Below are 27,719 nucleotides of genomic sequence, written 5' to 3'. Positions count from 1 at the left end.
GATAAAGCCCTTTATCCCATCAAACATTAAGAGGGCTTAATAATTAAGAGGGATTAATAATTGTTGCCTGAGGGCTAAGATATAAGGCCTTTATCCTATCAAACATTAAGAGGCAGAGTAACTGAATAGGAATTAGGGAAACTGGCTCAGGACATTAAAAGGAAAATGTGGCACAACAGTATAAAGGGTTTTTTTTTGTTATTTCTTGGTCTGTTTTTAGTTTCTCTGAATTACCTTTGCATAATTTTAATTTTCAAAGAATTATTTTCTTCTTTCGGATTTTAACTCCTTTTCTAGTTGGTTAACTTTTTTCTAGAAAATATTCTTGTTTTTTTTTTTTTTGAGGAGAGGTCTTTCTTTCTTTCTCTCTTTCTTTCTCTCTTTCTTTTTCTCTTTTTCTCTTTCTTTCTTTCTCTCTTTCTTTCTTTCTCTCTCTCTCTTTCTTTCTCTGTGAAGATCGTGTATTTTTAAATCAGCAGGAGACAGGAATTCAGGTTTGGGGAAAATCGTCAGTCTTTATTCTCAGTGAAGAAAGATCGGAGGTGGAAGAGAATCGGCGATAGCAATGTGTCAGCTAGTCAAAAGCTAGCTGGACCAGCAGCCACACAACCAGCAGCTCAGGTCTCAACCCAGACCCAATCTCTCAGCTCTCTTCCTGTCTCTCTCACTGCCTCCACCCACCAAAATCGTCATTTCCTATACAACACATCAGGACTTGCAAGGAGAGTGGGCAGGGACCATTCTTTATCCAATCATGTATATTAATAGAGTATAGCCCAATTACTAGTTAGCCTCACATACTTGGGACCTCAGTGCATCAACTCAAGCCTCAGCCCATTACATTTCTCTTTCTTTCTCTCTTTCTTTCTCTCTCTTTCTCTTTCTCTCTTTCTCTCTCTCTTTCTCTCTTTGTTTCTTTCTCTTTCTTTCTTTCTTTCTTTCTTTCTTTCTTTCTTTCTTTCTTTCTTTCTTTCTCTCTCTCTCTCTCTCTCTATTTCTCTCTATATATATTTCTCTCTCTCTCTTTCTTTCTTTCTTTCTTTCTCTCTTTCTTTCTTTCTTTCTTTCTTTCTTTCTTTCTTTTCTTTCTCTCTTTCTTTCTCTCTTTCTTTCTCTCTTTCTTTCTCTCTCTCTCTCTCTCTCTCTCTCTCTCTCTCTCTCTCTCTCCTCCCTCCCTCCTCCCTCCCTCCCCCTCCTCCCTCCCTCCCTCCCTCCCTCCCTTCTTCCTCCCTCCCTCCTTTCCTTCCTCCCTTCCTCTCTTCCTCCCTTCTCCCTCCCTCCCTCCTCAATTTGATTTTTAAAGTCTTTTTCTGAGTTCCTGTATACATTTTTCCTGGGCTGGTAGCCATGTAACATTTACTCTTCTGGGTAGTAGAGGCTTTTTTTTTTTTTTTTAAACTTTTATGTCCTCCTTTGAAGATGAACCCTGGTCTTCACTGTTCCTGTCCTAAGGTTCTGTTGTTTGGTTCTTTCTTCTTTGCCAGTTCATTTTTTATTAAATGAGAACTATGAATGTAAATGCTTTTAATCTTGAGATGGGAGTGGGGGTGGGGAATGGTGCTTCTGGATTCACTTCAGCTCTTCCCTCTGACCTGAACCCCCGAACTAAGAGCTCCACCCCCCTTTCTGCCCGTGCCCACATCCAGCAGCATCCCTCTGCCCCTGCTTCTGCATTCCCAGCAGTATGCAGGTTCCTTCTTATCCTGGACCGCCTTTCTGTCACATAGCTGGGCCTTCCAGTCCTAATCAACTGAGAAAACCTCAGGATTCAGGTCTGAGATTTCCTAGCCCTGAGGTGAAAGTTCCTGTGGTTCTTGTTGAGCTCCAACTAAACCTAGCTTGCTCCATGGGTCTGCACTTGGTGTTCTGGAGAGTTGCCAGAGAAGTGTTTGTATTTAACCTTGGTTGATCCAAGGCTGGGCTTTTCTTCTGGTCTTCTAGAGTTATCTTTAGAATTCCCCTGTTCTGCCCCAAGTCTTCTTTGTTTTTTCACCAGTCTGTTCTCCCTGATTTGTAACTTTGTTTTGTTTGCTGGGAAAAATCTAGAGAGCTTGGAATTTACTAACAATCCTGCCTTCTTTCCAGAATCCTTCCCAGTGGTAACTAATTTTTTTTTTTAGACTAGGGATAAAAACTGGATTAATGCTTTCATTGCTAATAAGAAAGTCCCAGGTGTGGAAATTACCACTTGCATTGAAAGTTGGCAACTTCTTTGAAATTTAAAGTTTTAGAAATCTGCCTGAAACTCTTGAGAAGTTGAGTGAGTTGTCAAGAATTACATATGACTTGAACCCAAGTCTTCCTGCATTAGAGATCAGTTGCTTCTTCCCTTACTTTTATTACCACCACCATCATTACTGTTTTCCTTAATAGTATGTGGAGGAGTTAGTGTTAGATTTTTATTACCATGTTACAGATAAGGGAACTAAAATTCAGAATTTAGATGACTTAAGCTCATGCCAAATAGTACTAGTGGTTCAAGTATCACTTTCTACACAAAGCCTGTCCTGATATCTCCAGTTGCTACATAACTTCTCCTAACTTACCTTGTGTCACATCTATGTGTAAATTCACATACTCACATAATACAAATGTTTTCTTCCATGATGAAATTTTTATTCCTTGAAAGCTAGATCTTTTTCTTTTTGTATTTGTATCTTCAGTTCCTAGCCCAATTACTGGGAAATAATTAGCACTTGATAAATTGTTTATTTAATTTACCCATGATCACATTGCTGTTAAGAGCCTCAAGAGAGATTTGAAATTGGGTCTCCTACTTCAGTGTATACTATAAGTTGCTTCTAATTACATTGTCTTTAAGTTCTATCATGTGGTTGGTGTTTCATTTACTCATAAATCATAGATCTTTCTGCTAATTTTCAAAATATAGTAATCCAAAATGAATGTTTGGTTACATGGGGAGGTTGACCAAGTTCTACTTTATTTTTTGCTATATTGTGGTTAAGGAAAAATATATTTTTATATTATTTTTGAAAAAAAAAAAAACCAAAGAAACCCCTTTTTTGTTTTATGTCCAGTTTATTCTTTAATAGTTACAATAAATTTACTTGTTTGACGCATAATAATAAAAATTTTGAAATACCATTTTATTTGGTTTTCTTTCTGCATTTGGACTGCTGTTATTATAGAGTATCACAATTTTTAGAGTAAGCAATGTTTACTTCATCTCTTGCTTTATGGTTTCTGAGAAGAAGTTAGAATAGAATGTTCATAAAGATACATTGTTTGGGAATTAGAAATTAGAATTAATTTTAATGACTTTTTTAAAAGGCTATTATGTGTTTGGACATTCGGGGGCTTTGAATAAACAATAAGATTTCCTTGAAAGGGTGCTTGACATGATCTATTTGCATTTTCTTTTATATTCTTGTGAATGTCTATAAAACTGTCAGTTTAAAGAAGCCTGTTTATCAGTGAATGGATAAGGAAAAAATTAGTTACTCAGGTTGCACATTTTTCAACTAGTTTTTTTAGTTGCATGAAGATCAATTGACATTTTTGAAGATTTTAAATTATTTTAGAAGTATATTAATTTTTGTACTGAATTTGCATAGTTATTTTTTTTTTAAAAGCCAAATTGTAAAATGTGTTAAAACCCCCCTACTTCAATGTTTTGAGTGGGAAGCAAGCAAATATATATTTCAAGTTGTATATGTATTTTATTCTTGTCTTCTTTTTAAGAAAAATTTCAAATGAACATTTCCTACTTTTAAAGCATTTTCTTATGAATTCATAGTGATCTATAAAACTGGATACAATTTTAGGTGGAACATGTTGAGAAATCTATTTTTGTTTTCTATACTTATTGTTTTCAGATACTTTTAAAAAATATTTATGTTTAGTGCTACTAAAATGTAATCCTTTCATTATCAAAATAGTGATTGTATCTAGTTAATTGAGTTAAATATTTGCCACAAATCAAATATTGTTCTTGATCTCATTTGATGAGGGTTGTTAAAATTGTCAGGGAAGAGCAGGAGGACATGATGATGATAATGCTAGTTGTTTTTTTTTTTATCATAGTTCTTTATTTTGTTTTTAAAAAATAATATAATTTCATGTAAAAATAATATCTAATAGCATTATTATTCCCTGAGGTCTCCTATACGCTTACTCCTTCCTAGTCCATCAGCTTTCTCCAGTTCAAGACATTGTCATGATATATATGGAGGTATATTCTAGGTTAGAATTTCAAATCCATCACTTGACCTGTTTGCGACTTTGTGTTGTCTTAGATTATGACAATTAGGATCTAATTTTCCTAGGAATTTTCTTTTATCATATTAGTGAGATTTGGAGGCAAAGGAAAAAAAAAAAGTGAACATAGCATGTATTGATGAGTGAAACAAGCAGAACCAGGAAAACATTGTACACAGCAAGATTGTGTGATGATAATCTTTAAGAAACCTGATTCTTCTCAGCAGTTTAATGATCCAAGTCAGTCCCAATAAACTTTGGATGAAAAATGCTATGTCTATCCAGAAAAAAACTATGGGAATTGAATATAAATTAATACATGTTGTATTCACTTCCCTCTCTCTTTCACCTCATACTCTCTTGAGAAAATTGAAGCCATTGTGATCATCTTTTGTGAATATCTGCTCAATACATAGATATAACTTATGTTATTCTTATGCCCAGAATGGTTTCTTTGGACCACTTCCTGTTACATTAAAATATAGATTTCTCAATAAGACATTTAGAGGCCTCCACAATCCAGCTCTACTTTATTTTTCTGTATTTCATCCCTTTTAATCTTCTAAAAAAAGTTTGTATTCTTATTAAAGTAGAATTTTAATATTCCTCTGTTCCTTTAAGCAGACTGGCCTCCATCACCAGGGTCGTTTTTATCTTATCTTTGTTTCTTAGCTGTGCTCTAGGCTAGGCTCTGGAGATAAAGTCCTTATTTTCAAATAACCTTCTCTGGCAAGTTGGATACAATATATTCACAAATAAGTATAATTAAGAAATTGAAAAGGCAGGGGAGGGAAATGGTAAACCATGGGAATTAGAAAAGCATTTCAGGAAGAAGTAGCACTGAATTGATTTTCCTTGAAAGAAGACAAAGATTTAATATAGAAATGAGAAGGGAATGTTTTCCCAAAATATGGGATATTTGTTATTTTCAGAGTCCTGATAATTCTTCTGTGAAGCCTTCCCTTATCATTCAGGCTTTTAAATTTTTTTTTTTTTTTACTCTGCTTTTTGATAATTCCTTATTGGTGTGTGGTTCAGAAATGGTGAGGGATCACCATTTTAATAAAAAAGCTGGGAAGATCTCTAGCAGCAAAGCAAAGTTTATTATACATTGTCTGGAGAAGGGTGTTCCACCATTGGAGCAGACAATCTAAGGGAGGAAGCACAGTTGGGGATAGGGTCAACACTTTTAATCCCTAAGGCAAATACCTCCTCCCACCACTGACCCTCATCTTTATTGGCTGAGGATCTTATATTCTAAATGCAGGAACTACCCAAGAAATTGAACTTGACTAATAAGTACATAGTTGACCATATTTAACTGAAATAGTGAAACTCTGATGTCATGGGAGGATAACAGAAAGGGGACAAGTATGCCCTTGACTCAATCTTCAAAGTCCTTCAGGCCTACTCACACTCTGAAGTAGATGAAGCCTTACTCAATTTTCACAACTGTTTTGAAAGATCTCACTTCATTTTGTTCATTAGGATATGAATTCTTTGAAGGATAGGAAGAGCATACTTTTCATTTATTTTTGGTGCTACAGTTACTAAAAACTAGTAGGTTCTTAATAAGTTTGTCTCAAATTGAATAAAATTTTTCTTATAAAAATGAAGGCATTTTTATGTTAATTTCTTATGTCCTTATACATCATGGTGGTTTTCAGAGTATTATACCACAGTTCCCTTTTAATGTCCTGATCCAGTTTCCCTAATTGTCCTACTCAGTTTTGCTGCCTCAGGTTATAATCATTTCCTCTTAATGTTTGATGGGATAAAGGTCTTATATCTTAGACATCATTAGCATATCAGGAGCCTCTCCAGTACCTCCCTCCATTATGTTATCCTAGGTGCCTGCCTCCATTATGTCATCCTCATCCTAGGTGCATCCCTGCATTAGATCATTCCCATCCCAGGTACCTCCCCCATTATGTCACTGTTCTTGTTACCCTATAAAAGAATCTTGTATCCGGCATTCACTGCTGGATTCTTGGAGATGATAGTCTCATTCAGCCTTGGGACCAAACCATGGATCCATTTGGTCCCAGTAAATCTCTCCCTTTCATATAAAATATTAAATTGTTCTCTAATTTCTATCATGCCTTAGGTTCTCCGGCATTACAAGAGGATATTCCTATACAGGGTGTAACAAAACTATTAGGGAAGTTTTTTGTTTTTTTTTTAATTTATTAGTGAAGTATGTTAAGCTATTAAAGCTTAATATATTCTTACCTTCACTCTGGAATCTTTTGTCCTCATGTCCTGGGCAATTTCTCATCACCATGCCAGGAACCACTTCCATTTAAATTTTCTTAGGAAGATTTTGAAGCTCACCTGGCAGGATAAAGTATTGGACATTTAGGCTTTTAGCTGCAACGACACACGTTGTATCTTCACCCCAATCTCATCATGTCATTTATTTTCTTTCAAAATGAAGGATGAATAGCAACAGCAACTCTTAACTTCACTCTCAAAGCTCTTGCCCCATGTCCTATTGTATTTTTAGTCCATATTAAGCATCACTCTAGGCCATAATCTTCTAGACCATAAACTATTAAATTTTAAAACTGCACTCAGAGTTTTGGGATGCTTTGTATATTTCACGTGTGACTCCAAAGAGTCATCTTCCAAAGAAGCTGTAGCATGCACAGTGGTTACATGCTGGGAAAATTGTTTCCACAGTCAAGCTCCGACCCTCAGAGTCCTCCCCCAACCACGAGAAGACTTCTCCCAGCAGAGTTGGCCGATGAAAGCAGCTTGTTCCAGTAGAACAGGCCCCTTGGCGTGCTTGGTATTTGGTCACATATTGAAGATGCCAAGGCCCCTCTTCATGCAGGGGATGTCCTGATGTGCTGAAAACCAGTGCCTCTAGTGGAGAAGGTGGGCATCTCTGGCTCACTGAAATCTGATTCATGCACAAGGCATGACCTCACCCTGTGATGTTCTTTGTTCTCTTCAAAAAAAAAAAAAAAGAACAAGCGTCAATTTTCCTCTCCCAATCTCTCATATACGCAGATAGACAGAGGTTTCACACACACACACACACACACACATATATATATATATATATATATATATATGTAATTGGATATAGTATTACTATGTCTATACAAGGTGTCCCAAAAGACAGTGACATTTTAAGCTGTATGTACATACATATACACATATTTTGTTCAGTAATTCACCATTTTTTATATGGCAACAACTTGCAAGGCACTAGGGTTAAAAAGATGTAGTGACATAGTTCTTGGCTTCATTGAAATCACCTTTTAATATAAGGGTAACGACATGTAAACAGACACATAAGTGCAAAATATATATGATGTAATACATTGTAATTTTTAAAATTATCTTTAAATTAAAATATAATTAATAAGCATTTTTTCTCTTTTCCTTCCCCCATATGGAGAACAAAAAAGCCAAAACTGTTTAATAAATATGCATAGATAAGCAAAATACATTCTTACATGTCCCAGTTTAACAAATGTGCATTTTATTCTTAATCTTGAGTTCATGTCTCTGTCAAAAGATAGGCAACCATATGAAAAGTTGCTCTAAGTCATTATTAATTAGAGAAATGCAAATTAAGACAACTTTGAGATACCACTACACACCTGTCAGATTGTCTAGAATGACAGGGAAAGATAATGTGGAATGTTGGAAGGGATGTGGGAAAACTGGGACACTGATGGTGGAATTGTGAACACATCCAGCCATTCTGAAGAGCTATTTGAACTATGCTCAAAAAGTTATCAAACTGTGCATACCCTTTGATCCAGCAGTGTTACTACTGGGCTTATATCCCAAAGGGATCTTAAAGAAGGGAAAGGGACCTGTATGTGGAAGAATGTTTGTGGCAGCCCTGTTTGTAGTGGTCAGAAGCTGCAAACTGGGTGGATGCCCATCAGTTGGAAAATGGCTGAATAAATTGTGGTATATGAGTATTATGGAATATTATTGTTTGGTAAAAAATAACCAACAGGATGATTTCAGAAAAGCTTGGAGAGACTTACATGAACTAATGCTGAGTGAAATGTGCAGGACCAGGAGATCATTATATACTTGAACAACAATACTATATGATGATCAATTCTGATGGAAGTGGCTCTCTCCAACAATGAGATGAACCAAATCAGTTCCAGTAGAGCAGTAATGAACTGAACCAGTTACACGCAGTGAAAGAACTCTGGGAGATGACTATGAACCACTACATAGAATTCTCAATCCCTCTATTTTTGTCCGCTTGCATTTTTGATTTCCTTCACAGGCTAATTGTACACTATTTCAAAGTCCGACTCTTTTTGTACAGCAAAATAACTTTTTGGACATGTATGGTTATATTGTATTTAATTTATTTAACATATTTAACATGTCTTGGTCAACCTACCATATGGGGGAGCTGGTGGGGGGAAGGAAGGGAAAAATTGGAACAGAAGGTTTGGCAATTGTCAGTGCTGTAAAATTACCCATGCATATAACTTGTAAATAAAAAGCTATAAGGAAAAAAAAAGAAAAAAAAAGATAGGCAACATATTTCACTGCCAGTTCTTTAATTATTAATGTTTAGGAACATTTTTTCTTATGGGTACAGTTTTGTATGATTATAGCTTTGTTTTTTTAATCTGTTGATTGTAACTTATATATAGCTTTTTCATGAGTAGTTGTTTGCATGTTGTCTCTCTCTGTTAATACCCCTGTGAACTCCTTTAGAACAGGATTCTCTTTTGCCTTTCTTCATAGCCCTCATCTCTGGCATATAGAAAATATTTATTTATTACTAATAATTGAATAATAAGTGTTTATTGACTGGCAAACTTTTTATGAACACTATCGGTTTACATATTTTATTTATTAATTAAAATTTTTGTTGTACAATATTTTATTTATTAATTAAAATTTTTGTTGTACTATAAATTTTACTAAATTCCTATATATCTTATCACAGAAGTTCCCCTCAAAGACTTTTCTTCCATTGTCTGCACATCAATTTTGTTTATACAAAACCTTTAACATTTTATGCAATTAAAATTACTTAGTTTATCTTTTGTGATCTTTTCTATCCCTTTTCATCAGGGATTTTTTTAAGATGGAGATGAAGTAGTACTACATTCTGTACTCTCTCTTTATACAGATGATAAACTAAGTCCTAAGTAGGTTGAGTAATTTACCTGTTTGCACATGTAGTGGGTTCTCTCTACATAGAGATATTTGAATTCCCATGAAAAATCATATGATCAACAGTTTAGAGCAAAGAATCACAAAATTATGATTTGTTAGTAATAAATTTTTGATTTATGTATCTATTTTATACTCCTGCATACCCCGACTTGCATGAAGATTTCTCAAACAACGAGGGGTCTTTATATCTTTATATTATCAAGATATAAGAGAAGCAGTTCCAGAAGATTACCTTGAATATTGGAGTAGTCTGCCTTGATCTAGGATATTCAAGTCACATGTTGTTCTCTTGTTTCAGCCATGTCTGATGGTTCATTTTGTGTTTTTTGCCCTTTCCTTCTTCAATTCATTTACAAATTTGGAACAGAAGAAAGCAGGGTTAAGTGACTTGCCCATAGCTAGAAAGTATCTAGAAAGACATAGCACATAGCTAGAAAGTGTCTGACCTCAGGACTTTGTGACATTCTATTTACTGTGCCATCTAATTGCCCAGTATTATAATTGCAAGTATTGTATGCTTTGCCATTATTAGAATAATTTTGGTTGCAAGAGACTGCATACTTTAATTCATTCTCTTTGACCTGCAGAAATAGTCTCGTGTTATATAATTGAGTTTTTGCTTGAACGCTTCTAAAGATAGAAAAGCTAACTGTCTCATATGACAAACTAATTCATTTTTGACTGCTCTAAATATTAAAAAGTTTTTTTTTTAGTTCAACCAAAATTGCCCTTACTTTATTCCATTTCTTGCCTTTTTCGTTTGTATAGATAAGTACTCAGAAGAGTCAAATATCTTAGCTATATAACAAGCCTTCGGTTAATCGAAGATGATTATTTTGTTGCTTTGAAAAAAAACTTTTGATTTCAGTCAAATTTTTATGAACACTGTTGGTTTACATATTTTATTTATTAATTGAAAATGTTGAGCCCAATAAGCTTTTCTACACCAAGTATTGTGCTGTACTTTTGAAATTTTATCATGTAATTGGCTTTTCCAATTTCTTCACCTTTTCCTTTTCTGACATACTTTTAAGGATTCAAGTCACAGTCTTCTTAATACTTTGCAGGTTTTCCATGTCCCTCTACATTTATGTTTTCTTCTTATTAAACTGAAAACCAAAAATTTTCTATAGCATTCAATTATTTATATATCAATTTAATATAAACATAATTCAATCCCCTTTTCATTGTTTTTCCTCTAGGTTTTCCTTAATCTTTTCCCAAATGAATGTGTAAAAAGAAAAAAACATTCATAATATGCTTACTATGTCTAAAGCACTATGGATATTAGTAGAAAAGTAATGATAATATCTGCTTTCAAGGAACTGGTTTTGTAGTAAAGGAGATAACATATATAGAGGGTTTCAGGTATGAGTAAAATAGAAAGATCCTATGGTCCTTAGAGTCCAGCAGCACAACAGATGGTAATGTATTTTCTTTAATGTAATTTTCCACTGATATATTCATATCAGTGTTGAACAATTTGGTGGAATCATATAAAGGACTTTGGTGATGAGATCTTTTGTCCCCTTGGGTTTTCAGTAGATTTAGCTGCAGCAGATAGATGCAATTGCCAGGCTTCTTTTTGACCAGAGTTGCTTCCTAGTTGGAAGCAACATGGATAGTCTGGAAGAGGCTCTCACTTCCAGGGTTTGTGGGCTTACCTTGGTTGGTTGGTGCTAGTTGGTCAGCAGTTGATATTTATAGTATCAAGAAGGCGAGTACCTTCTTTATAGTGACTTTTTTTTTTTTTTTTTTTTTTTTCCAAAAAATGGTGTAGGCTTCAAAAAGTTACTGGGGCTTAAAACTTGAGCTACCTCCATTTTAGTTTGAGGGATGGTGGTGGTGGTTTATTTCATTGGAAATTTTATCTTTTGTCTTTCAGGGTGCCCTTACTGCTTAACCTAGACTGGTTTGCCTGTTTCCCAATTGGCAATGAATTACACCTGGTGGGAATGGCTGACTTTTTTCAATGGCAGTTGCTTCCCTGAATGATATCTAGCATAGTAGTTTGCGGGTTATTGCCACTCCTAGGACTCTTTAGTTTACAAATACTCTCAGGGGCAGTTGATCAGCAGCTGGTGTTTGTGGTAAAGAGGATTTCCACAATGATTGTTTCTCTTTTCATAATCATGGGGCCAGAACTATAAGTACGGACTATAGTCTGATTGACATTGCTATTCCCACGGCTCTTGTATGGAGGATCCTTGGCTATTTTCAGTTCTTTTAACATATAAACTTCATCATTCCTTTATGATTACTCCTCTCCAGTCCTCTTCTATTTGTAGAGAAGAGGGAAGTATAATTCTGTCACATGGTGTTTTCACTGGTGGTCCCCTTTATCTGGAATTCTCTTCCTCTTTACTTTTGCCTCCTGGTTTTCCTGACTTCCTAAAATTTCTAGTTAAGATCTGGTCTTGTACATCAAGTCTTTCCCAACCCACCTTAATCCTAGTGTTTTCACTTTATTGATTATCTGCGATTTATCCTGCATATAGCATGTTTGTATTTATTGGTTTTATGTTCTCTCTCCTGTTAGTCTAAGGTCTGTCTTTTGCCTTTCTTAGAATCCTCACATAGTAGGTACTTAATATATGCTTATTGACTATTTTATGGGAAAACATGTAGGATTTTCAACTATTTTCTTGCATTCTTAGGCAATTTGTATTTCATGTCACTATTTACATTTTGCTTTAGTCACATTTTTGTGAATTATTTATTCTTTAAAGTTTTCTTGTGAACTTCAGTTCAACAATTATTTATTACTTTGCAAAGGAAAATACTAGGTACAAAAATAATTCTAGGACAGAAAGATAAAAACACATTATTCTTTGTCCTCTAGGAGCTCATATTATACTGAAGATGATAGATCATATTTGCAAATAAACACATGTTGTAATTTGAAGAGGGAGAGAACTTTTCTTTCTCTTTCTCTTATACATTCTTTAGATTCAGATAATTTTGAACTGGAAGGGATTTCTTGAGTTTTTGATACTTTCATTTTATAAATGAAATTTCTGATACTATAACTTAGACAAGATCACACCCCCAAAGCTGTGATAGGGACACCCCATCTCCTAGGCTAATTTTCTATTTTCTGTATTTTTTTTATTCTAAGGCTAAGGCTTTTATTTATAATAGTCTCATGTTTTTATTTGTCATTTGTCTTTGTTTTACCTACCCTTCCCCTCTTTCCCCTCTACTTTTCTTCCTTCCTCTCTTCCTCCCCTTCTTCTTTCCTCCTCCCCCCTCCACAATTTTTTGGACTTTTTTTTTTTTTTTTTTTTTTTAAACAAAGCCCTTTCTTCTGGAGGAGTTCCAAGACCTCTTGTTTCCTTGTGGTATTATTGTGTATTTCTAGCATAAATATTTTCATTTCTTTACCTTTTCCCAGCTCTTCTTCCTATCATTACCTGAAAAATGTATTTATGTCTTTCTCTTATAGATTCTGTGAATGCAGTTTTGTTATTTTTGATAACTGCATAATTTTTTGAATAGATTTTTGCAATATCCTTTGCCTACATTATATTCTTGTTTGCATGCCTTTATATTCATTCCACTTGAACTGTATCTATTTCATGTCTTGAGAAGTAGCAGCTGAATTTGGAGAAAAGAGAGTTGGACTTGCGTTCTAGCTTACTTTCTTTCTTATTTGCTATAGCCAAACATCACTGGTAACACAGTACAAGCAGAAGGAATATGGGAAAAGATGAACAAATAAAAGAAAGAAAACTGAAAACTGGAGTAGGTTATGAAGGCCTGGAGAGGAGAGGGATGAAGAGCTGGAGGGCTGGCCTTGACTAGGTCACTCCATTTCTGGCTCTTAAAAGGTCATGGTGGAAGTTAGGGAGGGAAATAGGAATTGTACTTAGATGATATATAGAGATTTATTTACTCTATAGACGTAGCTTATGTCTGTATGAGTCTATTATCCTTTGATATCACTTATTTTCTTTTCATAAATGAAAGACCACTTATTGATATTTAGCTCTATCTTTTCCTTTTAGGATTTTACTTTATACTTACCTTTCTTCTATCTTATTTCAAATAAGCATGTAAAATATAAGATAGCTTCAGTAAAGGTAATAATTTTATAAAAAGCAAGTCACAGTATTTTCTGTGCCCTCTTTCTAATAGCTCTTTATTGTGTGCTTTCCCCCAGTGCTTGCTTATTTTTGCTATACTTTTAAAAGATATATTTTATTGATGTTACTGTTCCTCTTTCTTGAGCGCAGTGACTGTTTCATTTTGTTTGTTGTTTTTTCTTTATAATAGTATTGCCTTGTACTTGATAAACACTGACAAATGTTTCTTTTTATTTCTGAAATGATTAAGGAGAATGAATTCAAAGAATGGTTCATGTAATGGTTTGAAGATAGGAACCATGAATTGACATAGAAATGGTAGAGAAATCAGTCATAAAAAGAACAATTATATATTATGTAAGAGAATAAATGATTGGTCAAAAGAGAATATTAAATTTGGAAAAAGTGGTCCAGTATATACTGAGAAATAGTGGATCTGTAGCAGGAGATTTGAATGTTTAGCATTTTATAAATGCAATAATAAGGATAATTTGGGAATTTTTTTTCAGGTGATAATTGGTGATAGATGAGTAAGATTGAGGCTTAATATTTAATCTCATTTTAATAAAACTTGCATTTTTATCCTTTTTTTTTTTTTTAAAGTATATCTGCTTCTTGTCAGTGCTTTATTGGACTATTAAAAGCTGATGTGACAAAAGATGTCCCACATTTCTTAAACCTTATAGAATATCTAATATTTTTATGATGCTTAAAATTTCAAACCTACCTGCTACATTTCCCCTTTATCACTCCAGGTCTACCTCATTGTTCATTTTCTGTATTTGTTTGAGATACATGTACTAATAAACAAGTTTTATCAGTTGTACACCCAACTGAATATTTCAGTCTGGATGGTCAGCATAAATAACCTCAAACAGCTTTCTTCCTTTAAGAAAAGTTTGTGTGTGTGTCTGTGTGTGTGTCTGTGTCTGTCCGTCTGTCTGTCTCCCCAATGCGATTCCTTCAGTTCTTTTTGTGAATTATGAAAAACACTTTTCCCAGAAATAAAATTAGTGTAACATAAAAGATGGTGTAGAAATTTATAAGCAAATTGCAACCTTAAGAGCCACAACCAAATCAATTTTCATAGGAAAAGCAGACTGGTTTAAAAAAAAAAAAAAAAAAAAAAAAGATGAGCCAGTGACTTAGCTTGAATGAGGAATAATGGATAGATTACTTGTGTGTTCAGTTAATATCTGTATGCTGTCTGGAGATCCAACAGAAGGCCCTAGCATTTAAGGGGGCCCTTGTGGAAGATTTATAGGAAGCTATGAATAAGAATTACCCAGAGAAGACAAGATCACTGATTCATCAGAGTATCCATATTAAAATTTCTAAGATATTTGAATGAGTAAATTAATTTTATCCTCACAACAATCTTTCTTCATATATATGATGCTTCTAATATTCATATAATAATTGCATGGGATACTGTAACTATCTTGTTGTTACATAACTAGTAAGTTTCATATAGAAAATATTTCAACTCTGACCTTCCTGATTCTCGGTCAAGCCCATAATCTTAATGTCATCCTGTCTCTCAAGGAAGATGGAGGAGTTGGTGGGTTGATTAGTTTTTTTGAAGATTGAGAAGAGTGGTTGGGGCTTAGTATTATTCATATGATTAAACACTCAAAATGTATTACAGTGCCTTTCTACCTCAATATGAAGGGAATCTTTAAAATAGTTAATTCTCAAAAATAATTAATGGTCATTGTATAATTCTTTTATAGGTAGTGGATCATCTAATGCAAAATTACCTGCTGTTCCAGTGGTTTCTTCAGTTCCAGAAGACTCTGCTTCAAACATGAGGTATTGAATTCTAGTCCCAATGATTTCTAGCATTTTTCTTTTTTAGATGTGCCTGATATCTAGCTGTGTTGCTTTTTTTTTTTTTTCCCCGAGTTGTAGAATTTGTTCAAACGATTCATATTCAGTGATTTCTGTGGTCTAAAACTCTGGTGTTATATTGGTGGTTTATCTATAGAAAGAGCCTAAAATATAGGGAGTAGGGTTTCTTGTGGTGCCAGAATGACTCTGGTAAAGAAAAGAGAGGAACATCAGAGTCATGGAGAGATATGGAGGCCTCCAGAGTGGTTACTCTTCTAGGAGTAGAGTCCCAAATTATAATTATCTATTTTAACACTGATGAATCTTCTCAAATGGAAATGAGTTGGGTTTTTTATGTCTTTTTAAATATACATGCACCAGATATTCCTGTGCATGCATATTTGCATGTGAGTATGTGCTACCGTAGGAGTGGCCAATCCTGAGGCCTCCATACCATACCTTGATTTTAATATCTCTGCCTTTTTTTAAGAGCAATTTTGCCACCATATGAAATGTTATTGTCAGAGATCTTGGCTCTTCCCAACAATGGAAGTTCCTATCCCAGATCACCAGAACTTCTAGATTTGTCTGTGAGTTGAAAAGTTATGCATTTTTTACATTAAGATGTATGAATATCCACAAACACTAATTACTTGTTTTACTTTCATGAGATTGAAAGTAACTAATCGGCCTCAAACATGTTGGTGAATAAGGGGTATTTCACAGGCCCAGCCATGTGACGACTTCACTTGGCAGAATGTGTGGTTATGAACAACTTGTTCTTCAGGCCATGAAGGTGGAAAAAAATCAGGTGTTGTGGAGCAGGTGCTTGATTAGGTATCAAAGATGCCAGGTTGCCACTGGATTCTGATGAGTCTGGATGAAAGAATGAGCCTGACAACTTTGTACAACACTGCTTCACTTAAAATCCACTTTATGTACAAACTAAAACATATCACCGATATTATTTGGCCATTTTTACCTACCTTGAAGTCCTGTGTTTATAAGCAAGTGATAAAACAGCAGGTGTGGATACACTGGGATCTGGAGTCCTGATTCTCTGCAGAGATGGCTCAGATGATAGGGTTGTCTTCTCATTGGGCTGGAGCAGTAATAGAATTCTGCAGTATCTTGAGTATTTGAAGGACCACAGTACTCATCTCTGGGATTAAAGAATGGTCTAGAAAAGATGCTTTTAAAAACTGTCTGCTTTACCTAACCTAACCCTGGCTTGCTTACCACAGTGGGCAGGGATCCCCTATTGTTCAAAACAAGCAAAAATATGATGAAAAGTGAGGAGGAGCCATGATAAGGCCATGTAAAGTGGGTATAAATTGTGTAATCACAACTAATTCAGTCAACAAGATTGTACATCTCCCAAAAAAAGTGAGTGACAGATTCATGGCAACGCAATTGCCACTTGCGGGAAAGTACTATACCATTACATCATAAGTGTGTATACTTTCTCCATGACAAATCCTGATATGTTCAAAGGACCTAGAAAAGATGCTTTTAAAAACTGTCTGCTTTACCTAACCTAACCCTGGCTTGCTTACCACAGTGGGCAGGGATCCCCTATTGTTCAAAACAAGCAAAAATATGATGAAAAGTGAGGAGGAGCTATGATAAGGCCATGTAAAGTGGGTATAAATTGTGTAATCACAACTAATTCAGTCAACAAGATTGTACATCTCCCAAAAAAAGTGAGTGACAGATTCATGGCAACGCAATTGCCACTTGCGGGAAAGTACTATACCATTACATCATAAGTGTGTATACTTTCTCCATGACAAATCCTGATATGTTCAAAGGAAAATTTTGTGAAGAACTGGAGACCCTCATAAAAATGTGCTGAAAGAGAACAAGCTTATAATTCTGAGTGCCTTTAATGCAAGAGTAGGCACTGACCATCGGACATGGCAGGGAGTCCTTGGGAGGAATGGGGTTAAAAATAACAGCAGTAAAGGTCATTTACTTCTAAAAATTTGTGCATCTCATGACTTATTACTAGCACTGCCTTTTATTTATCTAAATGTAATAAAACATTGTGGATATATTTTTGCTGCAAACAATGCCATTTAATAGACTATGTCACTGTAAGGAGAATAGACAGGATATAAGAGTGGCAAAAGTAATGTGTGGTGCAGAGTATTGAAGCAGTCATAGACTTATCCTCTCCATGATGAACATTTGCAGTCAACAAAAGTGGTCCTTGGATTTAACAAGGCAAGACAGCTGCCAGAAGACTTAATGACAATAGGTTAAATTACTTTACCGTATATGAGCAGCAGTTTGCTGTAGACTTGTAGATAACCTTATCAACACACTGATGGTAACAAACATGTAGAAAAGGAGTGGCCAGCTTTCAGAGATTTCATGTACAGCCCTGCATTTACTTATCTGAACCATAATACAAAAATTATTGCTTGATGAAAGTAAAATTTATAAATTACTAAATGAAAAAAGAGAATTCAGTAGAATTTACCAGCAGGAACATTTGTTCATCTCCAAAAAGGCAATGATTAATTCCATCAAAGTAAAATTCAAGTGAAGCTTAGAGAAATACAAAATTCTTGACTTATTGTGAAGGCAGAAAAAATTTTGTTTTATGCTGATAGTAACAATCCAGAGCACTTTTATGATGCCTTGAAGGCTGTTTATGGGCCAAAGATCCGTGGTGCATCTCAGCTACTCAATATTGATGGAGCCACATTGATTAGTGATAAGAACATGATCGTGGAGAGCTGGGCTGAAAACTTATGTAATAATAGACCATCATCTACTAATGGTGACATCATTAATGATATATGTCAAATTGAAATCAATCTTTTGGTAGCTGAATTTCCAACTGACATAAAAGTTTTTGAATGCCGTTAATCTTTTCTTATTTGGCAAAGTACCTGGGTCTTAAGGGTTTTCCAGTTGAGATTTATAAGACAGGGAATCCACTGCTCATATAAAAATTGGCTTTCCAGGGATGGGCATATAGAATGATAAAGTTGATGTATGCATTACCAAAGCTAGCTCAATGTGTTTGGTAGGCACAGAAGGAAAGTGTTGGAGTACCTGCCAATTTGAAGGTCAATAGAGCCATTGTGCTGATTTCATTATTCTGTGCTTGTGAAACCTGGACAATATGCCAACACTATGCCAGAAAACGGAATCATTTCCATTTGAATTGTCTAGGAAGATTCTGAAGATCGCCTGACAATATAAGGTCCAAGAAACTAAAGTGTTTCTTGAACTGAACTGCCAAGCAATCAGTTCTTTTGTACAGAGTGCAACTTTGATGGGATGGTCACATTGTTCAAATGTCAAATATATGCTTGCCTAAAAAGCTGTTTTATGGATAACTCACATGAGTACTTGCATGGAAATCAGAAGAAGCAAAAAAGGACACTCTCAAGGTCTGTCTGAAGAACTTTATTGATTGATTATAAGACATGGGATATACTGGCACAGGATCATCCAGCATGGTATATCCTATGCTGAATGAGCAAGGCATAGTTTTTTTTATTTTTTTTGGGGGGGGGAGGGAGGGAGACATAAGATGCACACATCTCCATTCCAAATATTCACATGGACTATTTGTGCCTGACCTATGCTAGACCTTTTTGAGCTTGTATTGGTTTGACCAGCCAAGCTGGACATGTTATCTTGACCCCAACATTGTGATGTCATTAGTCCAATTTAAGTATAAAAGATAACTGGTGTGTGTGTTTGTTGTGTGTGTGTGTGTGTGTGAACGCATGCACACATGTGTGTGCATATATGTATGTGTATAAATATATACATACCACATACAGGGACACATACATGCACATATTGGCAAAATATGTACACATACATATACAATGAGTATATATTCATTTACAAAATCTATATGTGCACACATATACATACTGTGTGTGTGTACATATATACATACCTATATGCACATATGTATATATATATATATATATACCTACTCATGCAATTTCATCTAGCTTAAAACTTTTATCATCTGGTGATCCCTATTCTAGTGCAAAGCTTCATAAACTGTGGATCACAACTGAATGTGAAGCTTGTGAAATTATGATTTATTATCACTGAATGTTTGATTTGTATACTGTTTTAAATACCTATATACGTGGGGTATGTAAAAATTTTTTGGCTGAAAAGAGGTTGTGAGTGGAAAATGCTTAAGAAGCTCAGTTCTAGTGATGAACATTTCCAAAATTATTTAAAGATATTTTTATTCAGGAAATATACATATATTATTGGTCTGTAATTTTAATCTTTCAGTCTGATGGTACTTACCAGAGCCTATGCTTACTTAGCTTGGCCTTAAAGAACCAAGATTCCCTTCCCTCTGTATCATGATTGTGCATCAGAATAGGACTTGGTCATGTTGACACTCACACCAATGAAATTTCTTAAAATATTGACATATATATATATATATATATATATATATATATATATATATATATCATATTAAGGGGTGTTTATAATTCTTTAAAATATAAAAGGGTGATCTGAAAAGAATGACTATAAAATTCTAATTCATTTGGTAACTTTTATTAAGCATGTATTACATACCCACAACTATGTCACGTTGTGAGGATGCAGAAAAGAAAAGATAATTCCTGCTCCAGAGGAGGGAGGCAACACGAAAACAACTATATACAACTATTAGCTATATACAGGATAAATTAGAAATAATTAATAGAAGAAAGGTACTTCAATTAAGGGAGTCAGAAACAGAGATAGAAAATGGTATTTTTGTTGGGACTCAAAATGAAGCAGAGTTTATTGAGAAAGGGCATTATTCTAATTATGATGGACAATCAATGTAAATGCTGAAAGTTGAGAATGAGACTGTCTTATTCAAGGAAATCAAGGAAGATAGTATCACCTTATAAAAATAGTAAAACTGAAGACAGTGGTAATCAACCATTCTTTTTAGTGTTCTTGTGACTACTTTAGAGTTATTTTGTTAACCATGTATTTTTAATTAGTATTACAGAGAGACTTGAACATGCTCTGGAAAAGGCTGCTCCTCTTCTTCGAGAAATTTTTGTAGATTTTGCTCCTTTTCTTTCTCGTACACTTTTGGGTAGCCATGGACAAGAGTTGCTTATAGAAGGAACAAGTAAGTTGTCTTTTAAAATGTATTTTTAAAATGTCAACTATGTTAAAAATTGTTAATAAATGTGCATGTTATATAGTAATTTAAGACATCGTAAACCTTGAGTAAAATTAACCTCTAAAACTGTTGAATCAATTTCATAGCAAAATTATTAAATATCTTTTTTTTGTGTGCTCATATTTTTGGCACGATTAGAACTCATTTCTACATATATTTGCCAGATGAGAAAGATAACTCTACTCTAGTTTCCCTCAATAAGATCTGTGAATTTTATTGATCATAAGCTGATTATGAACAAATATTAAGAAAGAGTAAATTTTAAATATTAATGCATCACCTTACAGCATCAGTGGTTTTAAATGAAGTTTTACTTTGAGAGAAAAGTTGGATGAGAGAAACTTTTCTCTTGAATAAAATAATTATAAATATTTTTTCTTTCATTAACAATGGCCTAAATATGAAATTGGGAAACTTTGGGAAAATTAACTGTGCAGCTAACTATACAGTTTCCTGTTTGTTAGTTATGTTCAGAGTTATACCTATTCTGACTATAGGAGAGAAAAATAATCTTTTTGAAAATGTCTTGTATCTTGCTAAATATTCTTTATTTTTTTAAATACAAAGTAATCAAAATGCAGTATTAAGATAGGGTACTATCTTTTTTTTTTGTCATAGAATTTCCTTTATATTGGCATTTTTGTGGTCCTTAAACAACATATTTCTATGTATAAATATTTATTTTCAAGTAGAGGAGAAGTTTTATGTTATACATACATATGGAGGTTCACCTGTCATTAATATTATTTTAAACATATATTCAAAAGTTTTCAGAAAAATGAGCAATATTGACTTTTCTTTTTAAGAAAATAATACATTCAATAATTTGAGTTTTGAGCTTCCCTCCATATGTTTAATGGAGTTGGTGTTGAATGGTCAGATATTAAGAATTTGTTCTGAGATAATTATCTTAGAATCTTAAATGATGAGCTTTTCAATAGCTATTTTCCTTGGTTAGTTTAAAGAATTTATTCCTTTGGCATTGACTCTTAGGCTCATTGCAGGATACCATAATGCATTAAACTTCAATTTTAATTGGCATATTTTTCCATGCAATTATACAATTCTTTTTAAAATAGTTTCTTTTCCTAATAGTTGTCGCTGTTATATAATGGTTTTGAAGGACGGTAGGATTTTTAAGGAGTGTGTGATGATTATGTAAAGTGCATTCTAGACATTGGAGATATCTATTGCAAAAACATTGAAATGTTATGTGGATTATTGTGTGTAAGGAATAGCAAGCAAAGCCAATCTGGTTGAATTATAGGGTAGGGTGGAAAAATTGGAAAAAATGGGTTAAAATATTTAAAAAGCCAAACAAAAAGAGTTTACATATGATTTTAAAATATGAAGCCATGTTTGTTCAGTAAAGGAGTGACATTGCCTATTTTTCAAAATACAAGAATAGATAAATTTCAGAATAGAGGTGGCTTTGAAGGAAATAGTAATGAGTTTGATTTTGACATTGAATTTGTGGTCTTTATGTGAAATCCAGTTGCAAATGGATATATGGAATGACTGAAGTTTAGGAGAGAGACTAGGAATGCATACATAGATGTGGGAGCTATAGCTACATAGAAATGATAGTAAAACTCATGATAGCTTGTGTGCTAATCAAATGAGAGAGTACAGACAAAGAAGAGAAGAGAGCACAGTAGTCACATGTGGGGTATATACCTAGTTTCCTTTGGGAAAATAGCTACTGTAGGCAGGAATATCTTCTTTAGAATAAAAGTCTCCATTGGGGTTTTGTGTTTTTTGGGTTTTTTTTTTTTTTTGACATTCTGTTTCTCCCTTATTAAAACATTAAAATATTATTAGAAATTGAAAAAGAGGAATTTTAAAGGATCACATTTTGATTGTGCTTATCTGATCCCAGATATTACTCTAAGAATCATTTGAAATCTCATTTCTATAGCCTAATCTGATTGTGCAATTGCTTCTTGCCTTTTTTTTTTCCTCTTCTAGATTTAATACAATAGCAGTCTTATTACTACAAAGTATTGAATCATGAGTGGAAAAGTACACCATCATCTCAGGAGTTTTTACAGGAGACTTTCTGGGATAATGTCTGGGATGCAGTTACAAATCCATCATTAAATCTTTGCTTATGAACTGTTTAATTTCCTTCTTTCATTGCCACATTTCTTTTGTATCAACTAAAGATTGAAGTTTTGAGTAAAGATTAATTAAAGTTTTGTTTGATTCTAAATTACTATCTCTAGTCATTTCTACTTGCCTCCATTGTCGTAAGTTCCACAGATACAATTGATACCTTTCCATATTTCATTTTATTTGTAAAACAAATCAAAACAAAAGTATATTCTAAAGTATGTTCTACTTCAAATATTAAATTGTTTTCAATAACAGTATACACCATTCATTCATTCATTAGCATTTTGGCTCACTGATATGGGTGTAATAGTGACTGCATATTCAAATACAACTTTGTATCAGCAGTGCTATTCTTTATTGATGTTCATTTTTTCAGTTATGTCCTGCTGTTCATGGTATTGTGGACCATACTGCTCTTGGGGTTTTCTTGACAGACACTGTTGGCCATTTCCTTCTCTAGTGGATTAAGGCACATAGAGCCTAAGTGACTTGCCCAGGCTCACGCAGCTAGGGGGGCAGATTTGAACTCAAATCTTTCTGACCCAAGGCCTAGCATTCTATCTAGTGAGCCATCCATTTGCTACCTTTCCTTATGAGAAATCAGATTGAGTTTGAGATATTCTTTTGGAGTGGACAGGAGTTTGTATATGTAAGAATAGTTTATATAATGCTTTTAGTCAATAGAGACATAATTTAAACATTCAGAATGACTCTTTTCCCTCTTTTTAATAAAATTGTTGTCACTTCTTAAACTTAAGTAGAAGGAATTTTTTTTTTTAAAGAGCAGGACCCAAATCTTTTGTGATAAGTGAAACAGAATTTTGTTTCCTAAGAGCCACATTGAATGGTGGAAGGCCTTGCCATTTGATGGTGTAAATGCAGTTTGATAGTAGGGCAGCCTGAAAACAGATACATTTAGGGAAACTCTCAGCCTTCTTTAGTGATTAATTGAAATTTTTATGACTTTTATCGATTAGGAATAGCATGTTGATGAAAAAAATTTGTTAAGAAAAATCGATTTCCCTCAGTGCTGAATATTTATTTTTGATAGACCAGGGAGAAACTTTTCACTCTTTCTTCTGAACTTCATTCTATCTTCTGTGGCTATGAAAAAATATTTCAGTTTTTCAGTTTCCTTCTTTTTTGGAGCATCACTATTATAAATTGTTCTGATTTTCCTCAATTAAAAACTAATATAAGAAAAACCTTATATATATCACATGAGTATGATTATTCAAAATGAATTGACAATGGCCAAATTAAAAAATATATGGTTCTTTTTATATTCCGCACTTCTTCACAGGTCCTCTGGAGACATTGATTACAGTTCCTAATTTTATTAGGACTGTTAGACTATAATTCTATTAGGACTATTAGAACTGTTAAAAGAAATATTTGTAAACTTTATTTGCTTGCATTTGCTTACTTAGTTCTGAGGCAGTTGATATTATTTGCAATTCTCTTAAATTGCTTCTCTTCACTTTTTTACATTATAGTAATATTCAGTTAGATTTGTAAACAATATTTCCCCCCTCAGATATCCCCCAACTAATAGGCATTCTTTTCAATGACCTTTTCTCCCTTCTCTTCAGGGTCAAAGACATTTCTTTGTAGTTTTCTCTCTGATGTTCTCTCTGTTCTCACCTCTTATTCTCGAACATACCCCAATTTGCATATTTACCTGTTTATTTTGATATATTTATTTCTGAGTATGTGCTTACACATTCAACCATCATTTGTCTTTTTTAGATAAGAGAGACACATCTGATGCTGACCTCTCTCCCCTTCTTTCATATTCCTATACTCTTCTTATATACCTTTAAGCAAAATAGTAAGTTCTACTCCTGCCTTCTCCTATTTATATACATTACAATACTGTGTACAGCATAGTACCTACTCATAGGAAATGCTTAACATATACTTATTCATTTGACTTTATTTTTTATCCTTGCTTCTTTTCCTCCCAGGACCTTTGTTTTTCTTTTCCGATTTCCTCAGTATCTTTATAAGAGATTAAGACTTAAGGAAATCTTAGCTTCTTTTCCATTTATTAGATTGTTATCATTTTATCATTATATAACCTCTTTCAGTTCTAGTGAATTTACTTTTTTTTTTAGATTTCTCTAAATTCATGTTTTGTTTTTTAAAAATTCTTAGTTGGCTTTCATCTTTTCACTAGAAAAGCTTGAAAGTTCATAATAACGTTTTTTCCTCTGTAACATTATTTTCAACTTTGTCATAAGTTATTCTCAGTTAAATCTGTATTTTTTCTTAATACTATTTTGTTTTTTTCAAATACATGGAAAGCTTATTTTCATCATTCAGTTCTATAAGATTTTGTGTTCCAAATTTTTTCTTTTCTCTCTCTTCTTTCCCCAAGACAGCAAGCAATTTGATTTAGATTAAGCATGTATGGTTTTTCTGAATGTATTTCTAAATCTAAAAAAGGTGAAAATATGGTGCTTTAATCCACATTGAGTTTCCATATTTCTCTTTTTGAAACTATTGGAATTGTCTGCTGCTGGAAGGAGCTATCTATTGTGGTTGATTATCTTATAATCTTGTTGTTAAGTGTGTATGAAGTTCTCCTGTAAACCTGTTGGTTTTTGTTTTGCTTTGCTTTGTTTGTGATACAAAATTCTAATTCTCCTTGAGATAGATGTTAATAGAAGCTAGCTGATCCTGTGTGATCCCCTTGAATTTTTTCTGGACACATGAGACTTATTCTTTAATGTGGGAACTTTGGCTATTTCATTCTTGGGACTTTTCTTTTTGAGATGACTTTCAGGAAGTGATTGATGGATTCTGTCTTCAATTTGTCCTTTGGTTGGCAATTTTCATTTATGATTTCTTGAAATGTAGTATCCAGATCTTTGAATTATGGTCTTCAGGGAATCCAGTGATTCTGAAATTTTTTCTCTGACCTATTTTTTGGTCAGTTATTGTATTTTGTGTCTCTCCCATACTCCCCCATATCAATTAGCTTACATTTCCTTCTATTGGTTCTTCCTTCTTGTTTTGTTCTTTTTTTTTCTGTCTCACAGAGTCATTATTTTCCTTCAAGTCACTGTAATTGTTACAAAGTTGGTCCTTGTTTTTGGGGGGGATTTAGATCTACATAAATTTTGGGGGGGGCAGGGCAAGTTCCAGGTGATATCTTCTTTGGTTTACTTATCTTTCCAACTCCCTTCTTCCCCCAAATTGAGATTTTATGCCACCAATGGTCTCTTCTTTCTGATGTGTTTTTACATGGGTTTGTCATTCTTATGTTCCTCGCATTCTGGGTTCCTTTGCTGACTTTCTCTTCCAAGGGTTAGACATACTTGGATCCTTGAATTTCAGAGTTCTTACTATTCTGGAATCTCTCTATTGTTCTTGAAGCTCCTGATTGCCTGTGGTATTTCAGATCTGAGAGTTGGTACCCTGCCCTGTGTCTTATTGCTTTCAAGGTCCTCCTCATTCTGAGTTTATGATAACTCTTAGGATTTTTTTTTTTTTTTTACCATCTTTGGGATTTCTCTAGGTGGGTTGTATGTGGCAATGTGGTAATGTGGTAATTTCCACACTGGGAGATTCTTATTAGCAAGGGATAGATAGGCTTCCATTATTGTTATTGTCACACAAGAACTCAAAGGCTATCCATCTCTGTGACCCTTTTCTTATTGTGGTAGGATGCGGTTTTTTTTTTTTTGGCACTTCCATTGGCTTTGCACATTGTCCCCTTTCCTGTTGCCTTTGAGCTGTTGGCTGATTTTTTGTACGTGTCTGGAGTGGAGGAAGTAATTAAATGTAGTTTCTCATTGGATGTCTTATCATTACTAAATTTTTTTCATTTTTCAGGGGTTTTTTTGAAGTCAGAATTTGCAAATTAGAAGTCCCCTTGCAACTTTTTTCCAATGATTATTCCTAACTTTGATTTTTTCTTTTGAAAACTACTTATTCACATAATGTAACCATTTATTTATTGGGGTAAAGACTTCTGTTTTAAAATAAATTTAGCTATAAAAGACTGCCATAATTTAATTTTTCATTCTTTATTCTTGTTGTACTCTCCAGCTTTTGTCTTTTCTTGAATCCCTAGTACTTTGCACAGTTCCTGGCCCATAGTTGGTACTTAATAAATAATTTTGCACTTGACTTTGTTTTTCAAATCCTGAATAAAGAAATTTTCTCCATTAATACAGATCATCATGTGCTCTGCAATTTGTAGTCTTAGAAATTTACCTACAGTAATGAGAGTGTTATGTATGTTAAGTGACTTCTCTAGAGTTAAGCCGAAGGTAGTGTGTGTGAGGAGTGGCATTTAAACTCTGGTCTTCCTAATTTTGCTGCCCAGTTTGTATCTATTTTACTATACCATATACTATATAGATGCTGCTTTATTCTCATCATTTACACCAGTTGGGATGTAAATGCAAAGATTTCTACAAATTTCTTGTTTCTCTTTTAATTTTAGTTTTGTTAATTTTGTTGTGCTGATTTTTCAGTTGTTTGTCATAGATGCCATCCATTTTATCTTCTCTGATTCTTACCATATTTTGCTTAAGAATCTTGCTTATAATGGGAAACTTATTAACTTCCAGTCATTGAATACTTTTATTGTTATTATTGTTATGGTTATTATTGTAGTATATTAATCTGAACCAAGTTTTCTCATTTGCTTTCCCTCTTAGTGTTTCTGTTCAGGAGAGTGATATGTATAGACCTTTCCTTTATGAATGCTATTTTGATACAACTATCTATGGCAGATGAATTGGAAATAGGAGAGTTTTGAGTCAGGAAGACCAATTTGAAGAAGAGTACAGTAATTTAGGTCATTGGTGTCAAACTCAAATAGAAATGGGTGTTATCACACGCTGTCTTAGAAAACTTCTAATTAACATTTTCCATATTGTATTGTATTTTTATTTATTTTGTTAAATTTTCTAATTACATTTTAATCTTGTTGGCACACTTTGGAGGGGCAGTGAATTTGACACTCTGGTAAAGGTGATAGATATTGAAGACCTAAAGTGGGGTTAGTTGTAGCAGAGAGAAGAAGATGTGTCAAAATGGGTATTATAAAGATAGGAGACAGAAAATTTGACAAGATTGTATATAGTGAA

At 33.9% G+C, this 27,719-nt stretch overlaps 1 protein-coding gene across 8 annotated transcripts in view; it reads left to right on the top strand.

Moving 5' to 3' along the window:
- The window catches only part of LRBA (LPS responsive beige-like anchor protein), a 754,452-nt gene that overhangs the window by 242,924 nt on the left and 483,809 nt on the right, over positions 1-27,719 (top strand). For all 8 annotated transcript variants that reach the window (XM_012552173.3, XM_023505940.2, XM_031943309.1 and 5 more), the window contains 2 exons: positions 15,215-15,293; positions 20,312-20,445. In XM_012552173.3, the coding sequence (XP_012407627.1) occupies positions 15,215-15,293; positions 20,312-20,445 (213 nt within the window). The remainder of the gene's footprint in view (positions 1-15,214; positions 15,294-20,311; positions 20,446-27,719) is intronic.

The sequence above is a fragment of the Sarcophilus harrisii genome, chromosome 6, assembly GCF_902635505.1.
Source record: "Sarcophilus harrisii chromosome 6, mSarHar1.11, whole genome shotgun sequence".
Taxonomy (NCBI): Eukaryota; Metazoa; Chordata; class Mammalia; order Dasyuromorphia; family Dasyuridae; genus Sarcophilus; species Sarcophilus harrisii.
The sequence above is the reverse complement of the archived record's forward strand: the minus strand, read 5'-3'. Positions and strand labels throughout refer to the sequence as shown.